Consider the following 19,129-nt stretch of genomic DNA (forward strand, 5'->3'; position numbering starts at 1 on the left):
ACCCTGTGTTATTGGTTCCTTTCTTAGTGATCTGTACCCTTAACTTAGGTCTGATTGCAATACCGGGCATCCTAGGGACCTGGCCTGGAAGCCATGGAAGATGTAGTGAGGTCTCAGAATACTAAAGCACAGATGAAGAATGGTATAGAGCTTCCAGTGATACAAATATAACAGAGGAGATGAGGAGTTAAACATGTGTATTAGTGTCACTGATATAAGGTCATGGGTTGCTGAGCTACTGGAGTCTGGTGCATGCTACACCAGTGGCTCTAAAAAAAACTGCATGGGAGGAGAGGTGTATTAATGAACTGTTAGCTGTGATGCTCAGTTGAGGAAAGGAGTATGCCACACCACAATATCCAAGGGTTAATTAAATGTCTGCTCAGTAGAAGTGTTGCTTAACACCATACTCCGTGTTTGGGCATATAAAGTACCCCTGGCAGTCTGCAAGGGAACAAGCGCTCCTTCTCTCCCCAGTAAACCCTACCCACAAATCCAAGTTATAAATCCTGGACAACAGGCATCAAATATTTATACTCTAATTGAACTGCTTGGAAACTCAAGAGTATATAAAAACATAACCCCACTGTATTAATTATATATCATTTCGGGAAAACCAAAAGAATTTGTATGAAAAAATAAACCTTTTTGTAGTGTTTCCAAGCTTTCAGCAGTTTGGTATGCGTGGGGAAAAGTGCCTTCTTTCCTGTCTGGTATGGTATAGCTAAGGAGGTCTGAATCTGAAAAAAGCCTGAAATTCCTATGAAAAAATAAAAAAATTTCTTCGTGTTTGTGGTTTCAAGTTTGTTTTGGTTATGCTCATATTAGTGATCTCCCATGTACTTCCAAGGTATTATATATTTAGTAAAATTAAAGTTTTCCCTTCTTTTATCCATTATAAGCTTAAAGCGGTATTGAACCCTAAAAGCAAAAATATAATATTTTGCAATCAGCCTGCCCAAAGATGAATCTGGCTAAACCGGCCCAGATTCAAACCAGCTATGACCCAGCTTTAGTGGATGAAAGCTGATGGAAAGCTTACAGATTTTTTTAAAGCTGCTTACTTATGGCTTAATCTTGTTAACTTACCTGATTTGAATTGAGTAGCAGTGCTTTCGCTACTGTTGCACATGCTGTTGTATGCAGTGACCATTGTGGTGTACACCTTTCCACATGTCAACTCTTGTACCTGACATGATGTATTCTCAGTGCTGCAGTTATGGCTGTCTCCATTGATACTGATCACTGATGATGTATAAATAATGGCCCCAGGGGACAAATTCCAGGATATGAGCACTGAGTTTTCTATTCTATTAACAGAGGTCTTTACATCCAGGGGAACACAGGGTGCTAAAGAACAAAGTGATAAAAAAAATGAAAGTATGTTAATTTGTACTGAGCATCAGAAGATATCGCTAGGTAGATACAGTAAAGGACAATTTTAAACCTATGCATGTGTGTAGAAGTGCATTTTTTTGGTAGTATTAGGCAGGTGCATTGTCTTCCATCAATGTGTTTTCTTTGTGCATTGACATGCTATATTGACTTGCGTGGGCACACATTTCCAATGTGTTTTTGAAGTCAGGATTTGGACTGGATATAGTTAAAGTGAAACTGAATACATTTTTCAACAGAATGTAAACAGGCAGGCTCAGGGCTGCTGTTAGAAATCACAGGGCCCAATACACCTCACTCTCCATCTTGAAGCAGTTGCTCAATATTTGCAGGGGGGGCGACAACCAAAACGCCACCCCCCGCTGGAGACGGATGGGAAGGCAGCGATGAGAGTCTTTCTTACCTTAGGAGGCAAATGACAAGGGTCTGGGGTAGGGCTGCTGCTCCTCGCTCCAGCTACTCTTCGCTCCTGGGCTGTTGCCTCTCCTCCCAGCTGAACAGGAAGTGGGTCCTGAGACCCGATTGGCCGGGAGTCCTAAGACTAAGAATATTAATTCACTATTGTCCCACAACTTGGTGGGCTCAGGGCGTAGTGCACTGTGGCGAGTCTACCTTTTTTTTAAGCCAATTAGAGCCTCAAGCTCTAATCATGTGCTTTGAGAAAAAAAAATTGAAATCCTTGCATCCGGCACCCTTCATGTAGATTAGGGGCTGGGCGCTTTGATCAGGGGGGGCGTCACTTCTGCGCCCCCTGTGGATGGGCCGTCACTGTCTTGAAGGAGCCTATTTTGTGCTTGCAGCTGCCAGCAGGAAAGAGAGGAATAAATCAGGCAGCACTGCGGAGGTAGGAGGGCACACAGGGGGGTCTGGGCAGCAGGGAAAAACATGTGCGGCACAGGGAGGGTGATCGGTGTGGGGGGGGTACTGAAACTGATTCCCTGTATAGCTCTCTCTGCAGCAGCTGAAAGCCAATGGGTGGGAGAGGAGATGAAGCCAACTTTCAGCTGCCACAGAGGGAGCCCATCCTAATCTTTATGTATACCTCCTATTGTGTTAAGTTAAAAAAAAAAATCTTTATAAAAGGAAAATATAACAGTAATGTGACTCTGTAGCCAGAAAAAAAATATGTCTGTCTTTATTTTAGGTGTGCAATTATTTTCTCCTTTTTCAAAAAACAAATGTGTGGCAATAATACCTGCAAATTTTAGCTTACCGGAGTAGATCTTTACAGACTGGCTCAATGGTCCTTCACACTGCTTGTTAACAGCATACACAAATCCATCATATTCATATCCACATGGTAGGCCAGAAAAAGTACAGTTCTCTCCGGTAGAGTTACATGTTCTAGTGACACCATCAGATCCAACAAGATATGATGTAAAACCTTCAATACCACCCATTGCTGACCAAGACAAAGCTACAGAAGCAGCATCACAGTCTATTTCTCCCAGGACATTCACAGGTGTACATGGGGCTGAGGAGAGACATACAAATACATTTGTTAAAACTGATGAAAATGTAGCAGCCCTAGCTGCTTCCCTATGGCCTCTTTTCAAAGTCTTACCAAAATCTTACATTGAATTGAGTTCTATAAGGATAAACTGTATTGCATTTGATGTAGAACACATTCTGACTGGCTGCAAATGTGTGAGTGGACAGGTTGAGAAGGACTCTTTTGACATGTAGGAGCCCATCCTTTGTTACCAGAATGACTCTTTGGCCTATGAGGGTGAGATTCCAAATTGATAATGGCAATGGGGTGGGGGTGATCAGGGAGTGTATAGGTGGATGTCACTTTAAACAAACGTATCTGTTCTGACCTTAGTATGGCTTTCAGGCTATAAATGGAGTGTGTTCCTAAGAACTGGGTGAGCTATTCTCCATAGCCGAAGACTTTAGAGACCCTAAGAATGGGCCCAAACCTTTTTCTTCTTGACCATGGTGCCTAAAAGCACCTGTTTTACAGAAAATATTTTCACATTCAGTTTATTTCGCTACGGGTTAGTACACTATTATTAGTTATTTTTTTTCTGTAAGATTCTTAATATCCTGCCAAGATGCAGACCAATCAGGATCAGTAATAGAAAAAGATGGAAGAAACATTTTATAGAAAATATAGAATCCATACATTTATTTCACTGTTGCTAGATATAGAGACATATTGGTTGGATATCAATAAGGTTTCTTGTTATTTTATCAGTAAATAGAATTCCATGTAGTCTAGTCTGAATGAATACTGTCTGCGTTCGAGGACAAGCACCGGAACCCACATGGATGTCAAATTGGGAGCAGCGGCTGTGACTGCCTGCACCAGGGGCGGACTGACCATTTGGCCACTCGGGCACTGCCCGAGGGCCCCAGGCCACTAGGGGTCCCATCAGGGTTGCCAGCCTCAGTAAAACCAGGGACATTATGTCCAAATCTGTGTTATTTTTATATCTGTCTCTGAAATGTCCCTTACCGACATAGTTTTGGTCTAAAAATCCTGAGATTATAGCTGCCCCACCTCTCCAGTACTTTCTCAGCCACTAGAAACATGTCTGTGTATACTATGTGTACATGTATGTGTATACTGTGTGATTGTATACTGTGTGTGTGTGTGTGTGTGTGTGTGTATGTATATTTTGTGGCCCCATAATCTCCTATTGCACCGGCGGCCCATAATCTCCTATTGCCCAGGGGCCCCATAATCTCCTATTGCTCGGGGGCCCCATGAGTTGTCAGTCCACCCCTGGCCTGCACAGGTGTTCTGTGCAGGAAAACACACCCTTCACAAGGGTGTATGCTGAAGTATGCCTGTGTAAATGAGGCCCAAATGTCACACCTAAAGTCAACACAGACCCTGTAATTCAGAAAGACTAGTGCAGACAGATTTTGCAAACGTGTCTCTCATACATTCTAATAGTGGTGAAGCATGTGCCAAATTCATACACCTGTCTAGAACTTGTACTTGAATTTGGCATATGCTGTGCCACTTTCAGAATGCACGTGAAACACTTTTGGAAAATCTGTCTGTGCCAGTTTCTCTCTCTGTACGCCAAAAGAGAGTTGGTGTTAATTAGCTCCAGTGTCGTAAGATACAAATTGTCTGTATTTTATTTTAAATTTGGCACATTCAATATTGCACAATGTAAAAGTGGCACATTTTAGAACTACCTAAATTTGATGCACAAGTCCCTGACAGAAAAAAAATGTGACACAAATGTTTCATGAATTTGGTGCATTGACTTAGATATTCAGTTTGGGAACTGTACAATATCATAACTGCTAGAACTATTGAATGATTAAAAAAAACAACGGATAAAAATGCCCAAAAGAAATAGAACAGATTAGGAAGGAATGGCATCTAATTGATCAGATCCAAGATATTGTATATTGTAGCATTAAGGTTAAAGTGCAGGGTGGTGGGGGTAACTAGCAGACAACAGAAATGTATTTGATGAGGTATAAGGACAACTAAAATTAACTGAAATAAAAACGATCTAAACCAGTGTTTCTCAACCTTTTTTCAGTCAAGGCACCCTTTAAAATTATGGACAGTCTCAAGGCACTCCACCCTAAAATGAAAAATATTCTAATAGCTTTACACAATGCAACATCTACATGTAGGACACCCAATTTTAGATACAATTTATTCTTCCAACGCAAATACACTTTTGTACACTGGTACTGACTAGTATTGTAATGTTTGTCTTCTCTCACAATTTCTCTCCATCACTCAGCTAATGTCACCCCAGTGCTGAGGGAGAGGGGCACAGGAGGGTTAAACAAGGATGCTGTGGAAGCAACAGACATCCTCCTTATTAACTGATGATGTCATTGGTTGTTGGGGTACCAGTGTCTAAAAAGTCGTAATGGTGCACAATGAAAGCCTGTGGCTTTGTGTAACTAAAAGGCAGCCTCTATCCACCTGCTGACTTGTATACACTTTTTGATAAATTTTTAGACATTTTGCCAAGGCACCCCTGAAGAAACTTCAAGGCACCCTGGTTGAAAAAGGCTGATCTAAACTATTATTTTTAGGCACATTGGGAAGAGTACTAATAATAAGTGACAATACCTGTCCATGATGTATAGCAAAAGTGGACCCAGCAAACAGAGAAGAGATCAGGAACATTCCCAAAGATACAGCCTTGAACTCTTAAGCTCATGGACTCTCAGGCTGCTTTCACACTGGGGCGGTATTCAGGCGTTACAGCGCTAAAAATAGCGCCTGTGTAAAGCCTGAAAAAAACCGGCCCCTTTAACTCCAGTGTGAAAGCCGGAGGGCTTTCACACTGGAGCGATGCGCTGGCAGGACGGTGAAAAAAGTCCTGCTAGCCGCATCTTTGCAGCGGTGAAGGAGCGGTGTATTCACCGCTCCTATACCGCTCCTACCCATTGAAATCAATGGGACACCGCGGCAATACCGCCGCTGCAGCGGCGCTTTGCGGGCGGGTTTAACCCCTTTTCGCCCGCTAGCGGGGGTTAAAACCACCCCGCTAGCGCCCGCACACCGCCGCTAAAACGACGGTAAAGCGCCGCTAAAAATAGCGGCGCTTTACCGCCGACGCTGCTCCCGCCCCAGTGTGAAAGCAGCCTTACAAAGAAAATAATGAATAGATTCTAAATACTTTATTGATTTAAGTATTTATGTTTGTACCTGTAATAAATTCTGTAGGGTCGCTGCTTTGTCCTTGACATTGGCCATAGTATCCTGTGACAGTAAGGTTGTAGGTGAGGCCACAGTTCAGATGGGTGATGTCACAAGAAGTGGATGTTGTGTTACAAGCGTATTCTCCATCTTGTCCTATCACCAGGGCTGTGTAATTAAAAGCCCCGGGTGTTTTGCTCCAGGTCAGGGCAGCTTCATTAGTAAGGCAGTTGACATATGCAGTGACATTCTGAGGTATACATGGAGCTTAAAAGAAAATTATACTGGAATTAGAGCATGACTAATTAAGTATTGGCAGATAATTAACAAAGCTGTTTTAAGACCCGATGAACATTTTAGTAAGACATCCTCAAAAGATTAGATTATTACATTATTGTATAAGTCACAAAGTCCCTATATAGTGTCTCCAGATTTTTATGTTAATGACTTCAGACGCTAAACACACAACAGGGGTGATTAGCTTTTATTTATTCATGTAAAATCTTTATCCCAAAAGGAACAAAACTGTTGCTGTAACTGTAGTGTGAGCTGGAGCTTGGCTTCAGTTTGTTAGCGTTAGACATGTGCATTCGTTTTCGTCCGAATGCATTTTCGTCCGAATTTCGGGTATTTTTGTTATCGTTTTAACAATCGATAACGAACGTGCAGAATCCAAAAACCGAAAGATCCAACATAAACAAATGCTTTATTTTCGTTTTGACAACCGTTTGATATAGCTAGGAGATTCAACATGACGTTGACAATAACGATCTGTGCCCATCGAACCTGTGGTCAAATGTGCCTTAGCTCTATTAGTCCAAGATTATTAAACATAGAGAGAAAAGATTCGACATGAAGATTCGACAAAGCAATCGCCGCGAGTGGATATTTATGGTCAAATGCTCCGTCCATAGGCTATAGAAGAATTGGTTGACTAGTAATGATAATTAATAAATATAATTATTACTAGTGTCATACAACATTAGAATTCTACTATAGCTTGTAGGCGGAACATTCGACCAGAAATGTACGATTGCGGCGTCGTACAGTACAATCTTCTTAGAACCTTCAACAGACAACATAAGCCTTCAATGACAGATTCAACCTTAAAGGGGTTGTAAAGGTAAATGTTTTTTCACCTTAATGCATTCTATGCATTAAGGTGAAAAAACATCTGACAGTGTCTGTGCCCCCAGCCCCCCCGTTTTACTTACCTCACCCCTTGAAAGTCCCGCGCTCCTCCCCCGATGTCCTTTCCACCGTTCAGCCTGGCTGCTGATTGGCTGGAGTGGATGGATGAAAAGCAGCGTAGCCATTGGTTCGCACTGCTGTCAATCACATCCACTGATGTGGAGCGCCGGGGGGCGGGGCCGCGTGATACAGCGAGCCGATATAGCCGCCAGCTGTATCACGGGAGCGCACCTGCAGATGCTTCTCACCATGCAAGGGAGCTTGCATGAACGTGAGAAGCATCTGCAGGAGGAAGCCGAGACAGCCGCCGAGGGACCCCAGAAGAGCAGGTTTGGGGCCACTCTGTGCAAAACGAGCTGCACAGTGGAGGTAAGTATAACATGTTTGTTATTTAAAAAAAATAAAATAATTCACTTTACAATCCCTTTAATGATTTTCGGATGAATGCATTTTTTAATGAAACAAAAAAAATAAAAACGAATTTCGAGAGTAACTAAATAAATTTATTTTTCGGACGAAAACGAAATTCCGAAAAAAAAAACAGTGTGCACATGTCTAGTTAGCGTATGTAAGTCCCCCCCCCCCCCCCCGATCCATGATTTGTTAGTGTGCCGCTTAAGCTCGATCACTATGGGGAGTAGTGTGGGTGATGCCGCATCCACTGCAGGAGTGCCAGCAAAGGATGGAGGTAGTCCCAGCTACTATAGTCATTCGAAGGAAGAGAGGAAGGATCCCTGGAGCCATACATTTGCAATGTCCTGTGATGGTTATGGGAGAGACAACCTCAGCCAGGGCTCCTGCCAGCCCACGACCCCAACTCGTTCCACTCTGTCCCTCGGAGCTTGGTTGTGGGGATTTTCTCCCCCAGATTTACAATGCTGCTGTCTGCTGTGCCCCTGTGCTCCTTCATCTAGAGTAGTGGCAGGCTAATACAGAGGGTGTGTTACTGACAAGATCAACAGGTGAAAAAAAGGGGAAAAAGCCTAAAAAGAGAAAAGAATGCAGCCACCACATCTAATGATTAGTAAGCTGCAATATATTGTATTTTTGGTTTCATAAAGCTTTAATTATAATTTACCTGTGTGAAAATTTTCTGAAGCAATGACTATGCTGCTGCAACTTGATCCATAGGTTTCCACAGTCAAGTTATATATCTGGCCACATTTCCTAATGAGCTGCATTCACTTCTTTGCCCATCTTCTGCAGTGATTGCTGCTGTATATGAGACTGCCCCGAGGGCTGCTTCCCAGTCGATCACTGCAAATGCAATGCTACAATCGAATGTCATGGTAGGATTTCTTGCTTTACAAGGAACTAAAAAGAATAAGCAATAGCAAGATTTAAATGTCAAAACAACAGAACAAAAACAGTATTACAAGTTCACACACACTAATGCTCATCTTAACCCTCCAACTTTTAGCTGCCATCTTGCCCACTGTAAAAATATTTAAGAACAAAAAAGTTACTCTCCTCACTGATTTTTACATTTGCTCAAAAGTAAACATTCAGGGTGTGTTTTGGAATAATGGAAGTGTGTGCAGGGTTGTTACTAAGGTATTGGTGACATGCAAATTAAAGCTAAACTCCAGGCAAAGAGCTTGATAAACAGAAGACATTGCATTTAGGGAAGTTGAATTACCAAAGAATTTATATATCAGTCTATTCAACTATGAATAATACACATAATTGGATGGCCTATCTGAACTGATTTTTCTTTACTGCAGCTAAAGTGGTTGTAACCCTGAAAAATAAACTAAGATCCTGCTCCTTTAAGGCATGCTGTATAGCACAGTGCTTGTGTTATGTAATTTTTCCCTTCCTATCTTGTAAAAAAACCTGGTTGATCCTGCCAGTTCCAGTGTCCCCCTCTGTGTGCTGACCGCAATAATCATGGCTGCTGAGCCCTGATTACCAAAGTCAGTTTAAGTGCCTCTGACCTCCGCTGCTGTGCTCTGACATAATATGTCAGAGCACAGTTATACAATTTTGTTTTCTCCTTCACTGACAGGCACTGATGAGTTGGCACTGATGGGCACTGATGAGGCGGCACCGATGGGCACTGATGAGTTGGCACTGATAAGGTGGCACTAAGAGGCACTGATGAGGAGGCACTGATATGTAGAATTAATGGGCACTGATAGGCAGCACTGATATGCAGCACTGATGGGCACTGACAGGCGGCATTGATGGGCACTGACAGGCGGCATTGATGGGCACCGACGGGCAGCATTGATGGGCACTGGCCAGCGGCACTGATTGGCACTGATAGGCGGCACTGATTGCCGCTGACAGGTGGCATTGATGGACACTAATAGATGGCACTGATGGGCAGCACTGATTGGGCAGGTACTGACAGGTGTTAATGCTGGGCACTGATTGGCACTGTGATGGACACCGATTGGCCCTATGGTGGGCACTGATTTGCTGGTGGGCACTGATTGGCACTTTATTAGGCACTGGCAGGGGGTTATGATGGGGCACTGACTAGTCACCGATTGGCAGCTTATGGGTACATTTGATGGGGGCTGTGCTGATAATCGATGTGCTGATTATCAGCACAGACCCCCCTCTGACAGGGAGAGCCAGCTCCCTGTCAGCGTGAACCGAGGAATGCCGTTTACTGGCAGTTCCTGGTTTTCGAGAAGATCAGCTGTGATTGGTCACAGCTGATCATGTGGTAAGAAGCCTCTGTCAGAGGCTTCTTATCACGATCGGAGATGCGGCGTGTCAGATTGACATGCCGCACTCGCGATAGCTGCGCGTGCCGGCATGTTATCCTGCTGGACGTCATATGACGCCCAGTCAGGATAACACAACCACTTCCCAGCCATCAATCTGTTACAGGCCGGGCAGGAAGTGGTTAAATAAATCCACTGTAGTGAATGGCAGCATGCCCTGGAGGGGATACATATAAAGTCACATAGTGACTTTACAATCACTTTAACAAGTTCCCGACCAGCGCACGCCGATGTACGTAGGCAGAATGGCACGGGCAGGCATATTGGCGTACAGGTATGTCCAATCTTTAATGCCGCCCTGCCATTGCGAGCGTGCCGACAGCGGCACGCTCGCGTGCTGGTCGGGACCCCTGTGAGTCCGGTCGCGAGTCCTGTGGACTCAATCCCTGCGGGCATACCCGCGATCGTCTCAGGGGGCGGCTGAACGGAGAGATGCCATTGTGAACAGCATCTCCCCGTTCTGCCTAGCAACAAGTGACGCTGATCTCTGCTCCATGTGATTGGAGCAGAGATCAGTGTTCACTAAATGAAAGCCCAGCCCCCCACAGTTAGTAACACACCCCTAGGAACACTTAACCCCTACACTGCCACCCACTGGTTAACCCCTTCACTGCCAGTGTCATTTACACAGGAATCACTGCATTTGTATAGCAGTGATTGCTGTATAAATGACAATGGTCCCAAAAATGTATCAAAAATCGATGTGTCCACCATAATGTCGCAGTCACAATAAAAATCGCTGATCGCCGCCATTACTAGTAAAAAAAAATTATTAATAAAAATGCCATAAAACTATCCCCTATTTTGTAAACGCTATAACTTTTGCGCAAACCAATCAAGAATACGTATCGGCCTAAACTGAGGGAAAATTTTTTTTTTATATATTTTTGAGGGATATTTATTATAACAAAAAGTAAAAAATAATGCGTTTTTTTTTCAAAATTGTCGCTCTATTTTTTGTTTATAGCGCAAAAACTAAAAACCGCAGGGGTGATCAAATACCACCAAAAGAAAGCTCTATTTGTGGGAAAAAAAGGACGTCAATTTTGTTTGGGAGCCACCTCGCATGACCGTGCAATTGTCAGTTAAATCGACGCAGTGCCGAATCGCAAAAAGTGGTCTGGTCTTTGGCCAGCAAAATGGGCCGGGGCTGAAGTGGTTAAGTAACACAGGCTTTGTCCCTCCCCAGCTACACTCCCTATTTCTGTTTGCATGTTTCTTATTGTCCTTGTGCTGTTTCTCCTTCAGCTAGTCTGAGGTCTGCTGTACAGGGGATTGCAAGAGGGTGATACCAATTTAAATGTAGGTACTTATACTGCTTTCATTCAAAAAATAAGCTTAATTGTGTATTAATGAAAATATAGTGCTGTATTAACGTGTGTCTTTTTATCTGCATGGAGTTCAGCTTAAACCCCCTTCCTAACCAGACCAATTTTTAGCTTTGAGTGCTCTCACATTTTGAATGACAATTAGTCATGCAACATTGTACCCATATTACATTTTTGTCCTTTTTTTTCATTCAAATAGAGCTTTCTTTTGGTGGTATTTGATCACCTCTGGGTTTTTTATTTTTTGTGCTATAAATGAAAAAAGACTGAAAATGTTGTACAAAAAATGCATTTTTCTTTGTTTCTGTTATAAAATTTAGCAAATTAGTAATTTTTCTTCATAAATTTTAGCCAAAATTTATACTACTACATATCTATGGTAAAAATAACCCAAATCAACGTAAATTATTTGGTCTTTGTGAAAGTTATAGAGTCTAGAATCTATGGTGCCAATTATTGAAAATTTATTACACCTGATGTACTGACGGCCTAACTCATTTCTTAAGACCCTAACAAGCCAGGAAAGTACAAATACTCCCCAAATTACCCCTTTTCAGAAAGTAGACATTCCAAGGTATTTATTAAAGCGGAGTTATTTTTTAAACCTTTTACAAGCATTTAAAAAGGTGTTTAAAACTCACGTCTTCTGTTTTATTTCTCCCCCGATGTCTGGTTTCATCTGTTTAAATAACTTTGATCTTGGTGTTATGTTTGTTCTTATTTTGCTTGTGGGCATGTGAAGCTCACAAATAACAAATTACACCCCAAAACACATTCTGCTACTCCTCTTGAGTATGGTGATACCATATGTGTGAGAATTTTACACAGCCTGACCACATACAGAGGCCCAACATGTAGGGAGCACCATCAGGCCTTCTAGGAGCATAAATTACATCTAATTTCTACATTACCTCTTAGGCCGCGTACACACGCGGGGACTGTCTGCCGAAACTAAGTTCGTCAAACAGTCCACTCAAACTTTTGAATGAACGAACTTGCCCACACACGGCACTTTTTGAGCGGACAAATACGGCAAACTAAGTTCGTCGTACTAAGTCCGCGCAACTTTTGAAATGAACGGACTCGCCCACACACGAGGCAACAGTCCGCTCATTTCGAGCGCGTGTCAAGGTAGGCGGGGCCCGCGACGGAGACGTCGCGGGCTCCGCCGCCTGGAATGAACTTAAAGGGGAACCCCAACGCCGAAAAAAATCGGCGTGGGGGTCCCCCAAAGTCCACAACAGACCCTTGTCCGAGCACGCTACCCGGCCGGCCAGGAAAGGGGGGCGAGCGAGCGCGCCCCCCCTCCTGAGCCGTACCAGGCCGCGTGCCCTCAACATGGGGGGTGCCTTGGGGAAGGGGGGGCCGCGCGCCCCCCCCACCCCAAAGCACCTTGTCCCCATGTTGATGAGGACAAGGGCCTCTTCCCGACAACCCTGGCCGTTGGTTGTCGGGGTCTGCGGGCGGGGGGCTTATCGGAATCCAGGAGCCCCCTTTAATAAGGGGGCCCCCGGATACCGGCCCCCCACCCTATGTGAATGAGTATGGGGTACAATGTACCCCTACCCATTCACCTGTAAAATAAAAGTACCCCAAAAAAAAACAACACACGAGATAAAATATTTTATTGCACAGCTCCGGGGGTCTTCCGTCTTCGGGGGTCTTCTCGCCGGACTCCTCCGCTATCTTCTTGTAGCTCTTTTGCTAGCGGAGGAGTCCGGCTTTCTTCCTCCCCGCCGCCGGCCTCTTCTCCCGACTTCGGGGGTCTTGTCCCCCTCTTCGGTTCTTCTGCCGGGCCACCGCGCCTTCTTATAGCTCTTTTAGAGGCGGTGGCCCGGTCTTCTGTCGCCGCTGTCGCCGCCGCCGCCTTCCGTTCTTTTTCTTCTTCTTCTTCTTCATCTTCTTCTTCTTCTTCTTCTCCAGGAGATGTTGACACGTTGCTCTCTCCGGCCGGAATGCCAGAGCCGCGCTGCGCGGCCACTTATATAGTGACAATGGGGCGGTGTCACATGGTATATGTCACATGGGTTGGTCACATGGGTTGATGTCACATGGGGACTATGACATCGTAAGGGGGCGGGGTCACCATGTGACCAACCCATGTGACATATACCATGTGACACCGCCCCATTGTCCCTATATAAGTGGCCGCGCAGCGCGGCTCTGGCATTCCGGCCGGAGAGAGCGACGTGTCAACATCTCCTGGAGAAGAAGAAGAAGATGAAGAAGAAGAAGAAGAAGAACGGAAGGCGGCGGCGACGACAGCGGCGACAGCGGCGACAGAAGACCGGGCCACCGCCTCTAAAAGAGCTATAAGAAGGCGCGGTGGCCCGGCAGAAGAACCGAAGAGGGGGACAAGACCCCCGAAGTCGGGAGAAGAGGCCGGCGGCGGGGAGGAAGAAAGCCGGACTCCTCCGCTAGCAAAAGAGCTACAAGAAGATAGCGGAGGAGTCCGGCGAGAAGACCCCCGAAGACGGAAGACCCCCGGAGCTGTGCAATAAAATATTTTATCTCGTGTGTTGTTTTTTTTTTTGGGTACTTTTATTTTACAGGTGAATGGGTAGGGGTACATTGTACCCCATACTCATTCACATAGGGTGGGGGGCCGGTATCCGGGGGCCCCCTTATTAAAGGGGGCTCCTGGATTCCGATAAGCCCCCCGCCCGCAGACCCCGACAACCAACGGCCAGGGTTGTCGGGAAGAGGCCCTTGTCCTCATCAACATGGGGACAAGGTGCTTTGGGGTGGGGGGCCGCGCGCCCCCCCCTTCCCCAAGGCACCCCCCATGTTGAGGGCACGCGGCCTGGTACGGCTCAGGAGGGGGGCGCGCTCGCTCGCCCCCCTTTCCTGGCCGGCCGGGTAGCGTGCTCGGACAGGGGGCTGTTGTGGACTTTGGGGGGACCCCCACGCCGATTTTTTTCGGCGTTGGGGTTCCCCTTTAAGTTCATTCCAGGCGGCGGAGCCCGCAACGTCTCCGTCGCGGGCCCCGCCTACCTGGAGACGCGCTCGAAATGAGCAGACTTTTCTCCGGGCGGGAACAGTCCGCTCATTTCGAAAGTACAGCGGACTGGCCCACACACGGGCGGACTGTACGCTCAAACCAAGTTTCAGCGGACAGTTTTTCGGGATTTCCGAAAAACTTTGTTCGTCAAACTGTCCGCTGAAACTGTCCGCTGAAAGCCCACACACGAGCGGACTGTCCGCTGAAACACTGTTCAGCGGACAAAGTTGAGCGAACAGTCCCCGCGTGTGTACGCGGCCTTACACTTTTGAAGATCCTGGAGCACCAGGACAATGGAAATGCCCCAAAAAATACTCCATTTTGGAAAGTAAACTCCACAAGGTATACTCTATGAGGCACTATAAGACTTTTGAACATGTAATTTTTTTCCACAAGTTTTTGTTACTGATGTGAAATGGACGATCACTGATGTGGCATGGATATGTCATGGATGATCACTGATGTGGATGGTGTCAGTAGTTTTTTTACTTTTAATAATTGTTTTTTTTTTACATTTTAATTTATTAAAAAAAAAATTCACAATGCTTTTTTTTTTACACTTTTCTTTTTTTTTTTTTTTTTTACAATATTTTTTTTTTTTTTTGGGGGGGGGGCTTTGGTGAGATGTCAGGGGCCTAAACAGACCCTTTGAGACAGACAAAGGGACTGAAGACACATTCCCCAGTCCCTTTCTCAGCACTAAAGATGAATGAACAGGAGACAGAGGCTCCTGTTCATTCATAAACTGAGCAAAGTAAACACAGTTTACTCTGCTCAGTAATCACAGGACACAGGAGCGAGAAGCTGGGGATGATCGGAGCGCAGCAGGAGGGACAGCTGCCGCACCGATCATTCCCGGGAGATCAGGAGGTGCTTGCGGGTGTGCGGGAGCCACTGCAGAAATGCGGGCATCTCCTTCACCTTTCGGGAGAATTGAGATGTCTGACATACACAAAAACATTTGCAAGGAAAAGTCCCCCAGAGCTTTGTGAAAGTGGTGCATTTTCACTTTGCAAAAAAAAAAAACACCAATTCAGGTGCAAGAAAAAAAAATTAATTTTGCTTGCAGATGATTGAATGATGGAAGTCAGCAGATCTTTATCACATTCAATACGCTCTGAGGATAATTCCATTGCAGAGTGCAACCTCCCTTGCAAAGTTAACATTGTATTTGCCTTTAGTAAATCCACCCAATATACATAGGTTTATATTATGTATGACAAAAAACAAAAGCACATACCTGTATTAAATGCTGTGGATGGGCTGACATCACTGACACAAGTATTTCCCACAGCAACAACTGTAGTATTCAGTTCTAGACCACAAGAAAGTTGGGGGAAACTGCATGATGTATTGCTTGTTTGGCAGTAATACTTCCCTTGGGGCCCTGTGGCAATTACTGTATAATTCACGGCTCCTGCGGTTTCAGCCCACATTACAGAGACCACACTGGACTCACAATTAATGATAGACTGCACTGCAGTTGGTACACAGGGAACTGCAAAAAAATAAAAAAAAATAAAAGTGAAGTTAGTTACAATAATTATATAAATATATATACCCCCAATAGAAAACCATCACTATGCTATATAGTATATAGCTGTCCACCTCTACAGCATATCAAAGTGTAAGTAAAGGCAATTTTTTTATTTTGGATAGAGTGGTCAGATTTCTGTCTGTGCGCCCATTAGAGAGATCACCCTCTCTATTTGTCCCGTTTAGCATTATCATTGAAAGTGAAAGTAAAAGAAAATCAAAAATTTTGGGTTGTCTCCAGAACAGGAAAAGAGAGGACCCTGGTGACAACCTGGGATTACCTCTTTGGGAGGGATTTCATGTCACTTTCTGCTTCAGGTTTTTGACAGGAAGTGAATGGAAATCTCCTCAATGGGGCACAGATAGCAAAAAAAATAAAAATGGTAGGGGCGGTAACCCTTCCTTAGGGCTTGTTTATGCTAGTGTTTCTCTCTGAAAAATGATCTGCAGTGGCCTCCACACCACCTGTTTTAACCCCTAAAAGTCTGCACCAATGCATAATGATATGGATGTGGGGTGGTTGTAGCGCAGCCCCAATAACTTGAGTGGGATGGGGGTGATAATTTTTTCTGCACTTCTATGCGAAGCATCATGGCAGCAGCATACACATACCCTAGTAAAGCTGCCTTTGCAGCTTGGGGAAGGCTGTAAAAACGTGCCTGAACCATCTGTTTTTACCACTCCCTAAACTAGGTTACTAGGTTACTCTATCCAAAATAAAAAAAATAAAAAAATTGCCTTTAGTTCCACTTTAAGCTTTTATATAATGATAGCTGAGCAACCACCTAAATAAAAGCATGCATTACTGATCAATAACTGAGATTAAGGCTGGGTTCACACTGTTGCGTATTGGATGTGGGTTTCCCTGCATCCAATTTGCATAGCAGGAGATTTTGACCGACTCTCTATGGAGCCAGTTCACATATCTCTGCAGAGGCTCCGGTACGAATAGCACATGAGTCCTGTGCATCTTTTGATCCATTTCAGGTCCGAATTCAGACAAAAAGTCAGGCTGAAATCGGACCTGAAACTGTGAATGGAGACGCACTAGTCTCCTGCTGTGAGCCACTGCCTTCTTAAGTGTGATCCCAGCCTAAATATCCATGGGGCAATAGAAGCAAGCTACAAATTCTTACTTTTTTGCAGACTTTTCAGTTCCTAAAAGCTGCATTCATTTTATTTAACTTTTGCATGTAAAAAAAAAACTAAATTGACTATGCGTACATAACGTAGGTGCCTGATACACATATGAGACCACAAAACTTGCGTTTTCCTCCTCTGATTAACATTTTCTGCCAACACTATTGCAAGCATGAAATGCCAGAAAAAACACAAAGTAAACTGATAATAGGATGGAAAGTGTTTCTGACCATTTATTGATGCATGTATACAGGATTAACTACCAATTTACTCAAACAGTATAAAAGGGAATGTCATTTAAAAACTCAGCGATTATGGGAAAAATGATAATAAAAATATGAAAAAATGCATTAAAATGTTTTCATTTTGCATATAATAAGGTATGAAATATGTCTGTGCTACAATGTCCACCCAGTTCAGCTTGCACTACATGAAATAAAACAACTTGTAAAAAATATATTTAAGTAAGCTACACTTATATTTACGAGAATACAGACATGCTTAATGCCAAACAAACTTGCCATGAAAAAAAAACAGGGAAAAGTTACTGTTCTGCCCCACTTTAATATTATTTTTTTTGTGTTGCATTAAACTACATCAGATTAATAATATGTTTTAATATGTTGACATCTAGTGGCGGTTTTAGGCCACTACAACTTGTTGACTGTGATTTTGTTTCTCCTTCTGCCCTCCCTACCTGTTTAGTGCTGGTTAGCTCAGTTCTAGCGAGACACTCTATCTTTCTTCCATATTCCCTCAGTCAGTGTTCGTACTTCATTGAGACAGGGCTTAGAAAAGTCATTGTGATTTACTGAAGCTGGTGCACGCAAAATCTGATGCAGCTGTGCATAGTAACCAATCAGCTTCTAACTTCATCTTAACCAGTTAAGCTTTGACAATAAAACCTAGAAGCTGATTGGTTACTATGCACAGCTGCACCAGATTCTGTGTGTTGACCAATTTTACTAAATCTCCCTCACTGTGTTCTTAGACTTCAAAAAGCTAGAAAATATTCTCTGTACTGTACATTAGCTGAAGTAAATTTTTGTTGGATTCAGCTTCTGTGTCTTAATGAAAAGTTAAACTGCCTGTGGATGGTGCCAAGTCAGCGGGTGACCATACTGTCCAGGCAGACTGGATCTAAAAAGCAATTTAAATGCACAACGTTGCATTTGAAACAGAAACTTTACCAACAATCTAGAGTCTCACTAAACTTCCATGATTCCATTTTGCTTTTAGCAGGTGAAACTGGGCTGTCCCAGTTTCAATCCTAAGCACCACTTTCACACATTTAACTCATCCATGAGTAGCCACAAAATGCACATGGTGCAAGTGTAAACTTCTGAATGGTGGTCTTTAATACACAAGCAAAATCACATCTATTGGAATTGATATACTAAAGGCAATCAGGGAGTTCACTTTGCAAGAGAATTTTCCCCAGAACTAAGTGAATGTAGTGAAATTTCACTTTACAAAAAATACCTAATAATGTGCAAGGAAAATAAAAAACATTATTTTTGCTTACACATGATTGGATGATGGAAGTCACCAGAGCTTCACCTCATTCACAAAATGGTGGGATAACTTCCCTTGCAAAGTGCAAATTTCATTGCAATATGAATGCCTATTTGCAATTAGTAAATCAACCCAATGCCTCCAAAGCAAGAACATCTAAAGCCGCGTACACACGGGCGGATTGTATGGCCTACTTAGTCCACCATACAATCCGACGGACAGTCCGTCCTACTTTCGAATGAACGGACTTGACCACACACGGATGCACAAACAGTCCGTCGAAAGCTTGCGCGATGACGTGTACAGCGCGTACGACGGGACTAGAAATAGGAAGTCCAATACACAGCAATGCAACCTTTCGCCGTGTAAATCCTTTCTGAGCATGCGCCATTCTTAGTCCGTCGAACTAGCCTACTGACGAGCGGATTGTCTGCTGAAACCAAAGTATGACGGACAGTATTTCGAAAAATCCGAAATACTTAGTACGCCAGACTGCACGCTGAAAAAGTCCGCTGAAGCCCACACACGAGCGGACTGTCCGCTGAAATGTGTTTCGACGGACTAAGTAGGCCTTACAGTCCACCCGTGTGTACGCGGCTTTAGAGAATTAAGTTCAATGGGGAAAAAGTTAGCATGTGTAGACATGGTGAGA

At 44.0% G+C, this 19,129-nt stretch overlaps 2 protein-coding genes across 2 annotated transcripts in view; both read right to left on the minus strand.

Annotated features, from left to right (window-relative positions):
- The window catches only part of LOC143928089 (uncharacterized), a 111,293-nt gene extending 102,913 nt beyond the window's left edge, over nucleotides 1–8,380 (minus strand). The window contains exons 1-4 of the mRNA XM_077452709.1: nucleotides 8,298–8,380; nucleotides 6,038–6,295; nucleotides 2,609–2,869; nucleotides 1,090–1,350 (exon numbers count right to left, since the gene is read on the minus strand). Coding sequence (XP_077308835.1) covers nucleotides 1,090–1,350; nucleotides 2,609–2,795 — 448 coding nt within the window. The 5' untranslated portion in view covers nucleotides 2,796–2,869; nucleotides 6,038–6,295; nucleotides 8,298–8,380. The remainder of the gene's footprint in view (nucleotides 1–1,089; nucleotides 1,351–2,608; nucleotides 2,870–6,037; nucleotides 6,296–8,297) is intronic.
- Nucleotides 8,361–19,129, minus strand: part of LOC143927129 (fibronectin type III domain-containing protein 7-like) — an 82,741-nt gene continuing 71,972 nt past the window's right edge. Inside the window, exons 16-17 of the mRNA XM_077451085.1 lie at nucleotides 15,527–15,784; nucleotides 8,361–8,533 (exon numbers count right to left, since the gene is read on the minus strand). Coding sequence (XP_077307211.1) covers nucleotides 8,361–8,533; nucleotides 15,527–15,784 — 431 coding nt within the window. The remainder of the gene's footprint in view (nucleotides 8,534–15,526; nucleotides 15,785–19,129) is intronic.

Source organism: Lithobates pipiens, unplaced genomic scaffold, assembly GCF_037356315.1.
Source record: "Lithobates pipiens isolate NorthernLeopardFrog02 unplaced genomic scaffold, aLitPip1_a1.2 Scaffold_23, whole genome shotgun sequence".
NCBI lineage: Eukaryota > Metazoa > Chordata > Amphibia > Anura > Ranidae > Lithobates > Lithobates pipiens.